Source organism: Hyaena hyaena, unplaced genomic scaffold (assembly GCF_003009895.1).
Source record: "Hyaena hyaena isolate Hyena2069 unplaced genomic scaffold, ASM300989v1 scaffold_54, whole genome shotgun sequence".
Lineage (NCBI taxonomy): Eukaryota > Metazoa > Chordata > Mammalia > Carnivora > Hyaenidae > Hyaena > Hyaena hyaena.
This window is the reverse complement of record NW_024080685.1, coordinates 1,223,566-1,228,620: the sequence shown is the minus strand read 5'-3', so window position 1 is coordinate 1,228,620 and position 5,055 is coordinate 1,223,566. Positions and strand designations below refer to the sequence as shown.

Below are 5,055 nucleotides of genomic sequence, written 5' to 3'. Positions count from 1 at the left end.
AGTCAAATTATTGTATTTTTACTTTTAATTGGTTTGGTTGACTTATTTTCAAATATGTTTGGTCTTTGATCGTATTTAATCTTCTGTATCTCATATGTGTCAGTTTTACTTCTCAATTAGCTAAGAAGTGTTTTGTAACGAGTATCCTCTTCCCTCTTACACTGAGCACTTTCACTGAGTACTCGGCTGTGCTAAGGTTTACAGACACCTGGGTTGGTTAGCTAAAAATCTGAAGTCAGCCTTATTAGCAAAATGGGATACAATGGGGAGTTGAGAATATTTCCATTATTCTATGGAAGAGACTATTGTTTATAACCCATCTCTGGACAAAATTTGTTTTCTTACAAAGGTTTGTAATTTTCCACATAATATGCAAAATGCTAAGAGGAAGCATTTAAGTTTTTGTTTTTTGGGGGAGGCGCCTGGGTGGCTCAGTCAGTTAAGCGTCCGACTTTTGCTCAGGTCATGATCTCACGGTTTGTGGGTTTGAGCCCTGCATCGGGCTCTGTGCTGACAGGTAGCTCAGAGCGTGGAGCCTGTTTCAGATTCTGTGTCTCCCTCTCTCTCTGACCCTCTCCTGCTCATGCTCTCTCTCTCTCTCTTTCTCTCTCTCTCAGAAATAAATACAACATTAAAAAATTTTTTTTTAAGTTTTTGTTTTTGTTTTTAATTTTTTAATGTTTACTTTTGAGACAGAGAGAGAGAGAAAAGCACGAGATTGGGGGGGGGGGTGGAGCAAAGGGAGGAGACAGGATCTGAAGCAGGCTCCAGGTTCCTAGCTGTCAACACAGAGCCCTACGTGGGGCTCAAACCCATGAACCAGAAGATCATGACCTGAGCCAAAGTCAGATGCTTAACCGACTGAGACACGCAGGCACCACAAGCATTTATGTTTTTTAACGCAAAATATTATTTTTAATATAAAAAGACATAAAACAATAACTTTTAAAACTACTAAAGAAAGACAAACACTTAATGACTTTTTTTTTGGATAATAAGTTTTATTTTAAGTTGCTTTATAGTTACACTTAGATTTCCACACCAACAAAAACAATAGAAAAAAAGCCTCTTTGAGAATACATAAAAGTATCTTCAAGTCAAAAAATAAAGTCAGTGTTTAAAAACACAATAACTTAAATACAATTAGAAGAATCCATCTGTACATAATAAGTTTTAAGTAGCAAGAAATTTCTTTGTTAATTTTGCCTGTTGAAGTTTTGCTGCTTTGAGAAACAGTTCTAATTCGGGATTCTGATGATTCAACACAGCACAGCACAGGGCAGGCAGTGACAGAACAGGGTTAGGAGTATAAAAATAGGATTGCTAGTTCAATCACAAGTTCAGATAAATGATAATATACACATACTAATAAATAATTCATTTTTTATCTGAAATAAAAATTAATTGGACCTCTTATTTGTTTTCAATTTTGCTAAATCTGGTAACCTGCGTCAAAACAGTTCCCTAATAGAACAGCATTTAATACCAACATAAATAAAAATTCACTCTTGTCATTATACTATCCTACCAACAATGCTTCCTTTCCCAATTTATACACAGAGATCCCCTTATTTTTTTCTTAAATAAATATATAAATAATAAATAGGCAAACAAGTTTCACCTGTACATCATTTGCATGACATGAGAAAAAGTTAAAGTGCTTCCACATGTCCTCACATCTCTGTGAGGCAGGATGATGACTGATACTCTTTCTCCAGTTGAGCAATAAATAAGGAACCAAGGACAGGGACTCACACGCCCTGGCCGGCAGGCTGAGGTTGAAAGATGTAACAATAACTACAAAATATATCCAGGATTTCCAGTTAAATTTGCGGTACACAATAAATAACGTTTTAAATATAAGTGAGTCTGGATATTGTATGGGACAATGGAATCGGACTTTGAAATAAAACCACTCATTGTTTTACTTCATCTTCAGATCTAATGGGGCACACTCTGTTTTATCTGGGAACCCTATACCAGACCCACACACTATATGAAAAGCTGAAGTAAATATGTTTGCTTGAAGTTTCATTGGCCTCTTTACTGAAGAATTCTTGGAAACCATGGAGAACGTGGTTGTTTGTTTCATGAATTTTGTTTCTCAGCTCTGAAAAGAAATAAAATTAAATGAAAAATTTGGCAAACTAACAGTATGCCAATAAGGAAAAGTATGGTTTCTTGACAGTGTATTTACCATGGAAATTAATACAATCCTAGATATTCATGTGTTAGAAAAGTCCTAATTTTCAACTGTGAGTAGAAAGACCAGATAAGTTATCATCTAAGGGTCTCAGGACCTTTCTGAGAATGAAAGGGAAACATACTAATGATAAATGGCACAGGCATTTTAAGGCCAGACTTTCCCAAGCAAACTGAGATGGATGATCTTCCGAGTCTTGAATACAACAAACTCACTATTGCGGCTATTTTGTTGTTGTTGTTGTTAAATCAAAGAGGCAGACATAAAGAGTAGTCTTCCAGCAGACACAGGAACTTAGAGGCTAACGTTTTGACTGTATGTCTCAGGATAAATGAAAAATCTAAATTTAAAAAATGCACACACACACATACAACTTACTTCTTCAAAAATATCTCCACAACCTTCTGCACCCATCTTTCCTTGGGGTCCAGGCACACCTCTTTTTCATTGGTGAGCTTTACACTGAAATGAGAGAGATATGATTGAATCAGTATTTAGTGGGTTTCAGGCATTCCTTTGTCAATTCAAGTCATGGTTCCTGAAGTACAGGCATAAAATCTGAGTCCAAGTCATCTTTAGCCATAAGGCATGAGAGGTACCATATTAAACTGTCATGGAGACAAAGAATCTTTCTTTCCTGTCTTGCCCATTGCTGTATTCCTGTACCTAGAATTTTGTGGGATACTTCCACCTTCTTCAATTATAGGTTTGCAGAAGTAAAATATCTAATCCGTTTCTAAAGTACTTACATGATTTCTGAGTTTTCACAGTGTGGGCCACTGTCAATCACTGTCAGTTCTTTGATAAATTTCGGATGGAAAGGTGTGGAATGAGTTTTTATGCACTGGCATCGAAGTTCTGAACTCATTCTTGACAGAACTGCAGCTATGAAAAAAAAAATGAAAACAATTAAGGATTAATTTCAACCCAGGTACAGCTCTGCTGGCTACTTACTCCTTAATTCCAACCTGATCATTTGGTGACTGGATGTTTGGTAAACATCTCATCTTTAGCAAACTCATTCTTGAAGTGGAAGCCTGGATATTCTCCTAACTCCTAAATTCAATTTTAAAAAATGTGGAGGCTCTTGGGTGGCTCAGCTGGTTGATCGTCCAACTCTTGATTTTGGCTCAGGTCATGATCCCAGGACCATAAGATTGAGCTCTAGGTCAGGCTCCACGCTGAGCGTGGAACCTGCTTGCAATTCTCTCTTTCTCTCCCTATGCCCATCTCCTCTGCTCATGTTCTAGATCTTTCTTTAAAAAACAATATAAAATAAAACACTGACATTAATGACATCACTGATTGACTTCCTGCATAAAGACTTGGAGTTGCCTTTGTGAAATGTTGGCAATCTCATGGTACTTTTTCTTCTACTCAGTATTGTGCAATCTTCCATGATGCCACAATGTTACCTACAGTATGTAAACTAAGGTTCAACAACACAGAAATTGGCCTCAGAAAAAGTTAATAAAAATAGATAAGTTACACAAAGAGATTTCATATCTTGAAGAAATCCTTAATGCTCGACAGAAAAGAAAAAATATAGAAACTACATGCTATGAATATTTCTAACTGTATTTGTTTTATAAGAAGGATCCCAAAAGGCTTATAATTTGTCAGATTGTCTTTAAACCAAATAGGAATTGATAGTTGTCTGAAGTTGGTCACTAAAACAGCACATGGAGTAAAATTACCAGTTCCCATACTCGATATTAGTTAATAATAACATGGGTAATCGTAGCCCCTGATAAGATACACTCTAAGTTATAGATTTATATTAAATGTATGCATACTACAGAGTATGAATGAAAGGAACAGAATGCCTATGTTAATCAAACTTTCTACTTTTCTAAGTGTTGTATAGATCAAGCCTAAACAGTTGAAATTTCAAGTGAGCACTAAATGACTGTAAATACTATTTCCTTTTCTTGAATAAGAAGAATGTTAGTTATTAAAGCAGGAAGGATAATCTTGCATTCTGAGGATCACATTCAGACACAGGAAAACTCGCAGATCAGAAAGGCGTGCTTACCTTCACAAAGAGCTGCAGAAAGCATAACAGCTGCTAAGAGAACAACAGCCAGCTTGGAAGTCATATTGACGCAAGGTGCTTTCGTTCTGGTTTCTTCTTGGCTCCTGTCCCAGAGGCTTGTGAGCTCTGCTGTCCCAGAGGACTTGTGTTGGATGGAGAGCTTCTGTGGCTTTTTATATTATTCAGAGCAGCAGAGAATATGCACCCTCATTCTTGTATTATGTCAGAGGAAATTCCACAATATGCAACCCTCTGCCTGCCCTTTTGAGAGCAGACCTGAGTCATCACACTCCTGTAACGTGTCTCTTATCAAATGTTTGGTATGATGGAAGTTCTATTTGATCTTTAATGTTATTTAGTATGTATTTTATTTAAAAGCATTTATTTTAAACCATGTTTTTAAAATAACTGTTATATATTCAAGCTTCTCTTCTTTGACACAGTCTTATCAGTTGTACTTTTTCTATTTATAAATAAATTTATTTGAGTACCATCTGACAATTGTTAGAACAAGGTCATTTGGAATTACTTTTTCAGGGTGTGGTCATTTCTCTAGGGCAATTACATGTGCTGTAATGATAGGGAAGCTAATCTCATCAACCACTTTTATTGGAGAAGTGCTTTTCTGCGTATTTTGGAAAGTTTCCAGAAACCATCACTCTTCTCAAGGAACATAGTATGACCTTTCAAAAGATTTGGTTTTGTAAGGTGTGTTTGAAAGAATGAAAGGCACACATTTCAATTTGGTTCCACCAATATTTATCAGGTAACTTCTGAGTAGTGCAGGGATCTAGAGACAGATAAGACGATACTTGTT

At 36.3% G+C, this 5,055-nt stretch overlaps 1 protein-coding gene across 1 annotated transcript; it reads right to left on the bottom strand.

Annotated features, from left to right (window-relative positions):
- Nucleotides 1-1,594: 1,594 nt before the first annotated feature.
- CXCL8 (C-X-C motif chemokine ligand 8) lies at nt 1,595-4,398 on the bottom strand. Its single transcript, XM_039230923.1, has 4 exons — nt 4,239-4,398; nt 2,953-3,088; nt 2,582-2,665; nt 1,595-2,110 (listed from the first exon to the last, which is right to left on the bottom strand). The coding sequence occupies exons 1-4, from the start codon at nt 4,300-4,302 to the stop codon at nt 2,089-2,091; spliced, it is 306 nt and encodes a 101-aa protein (XP_039086854.1). The 5' UTR covers nt 4,303-4,398; the 3' UTR covers nt 1,595-2,088.
- Nucleotides 4,399-5,055: the final 657 nt, after the last annotated feature.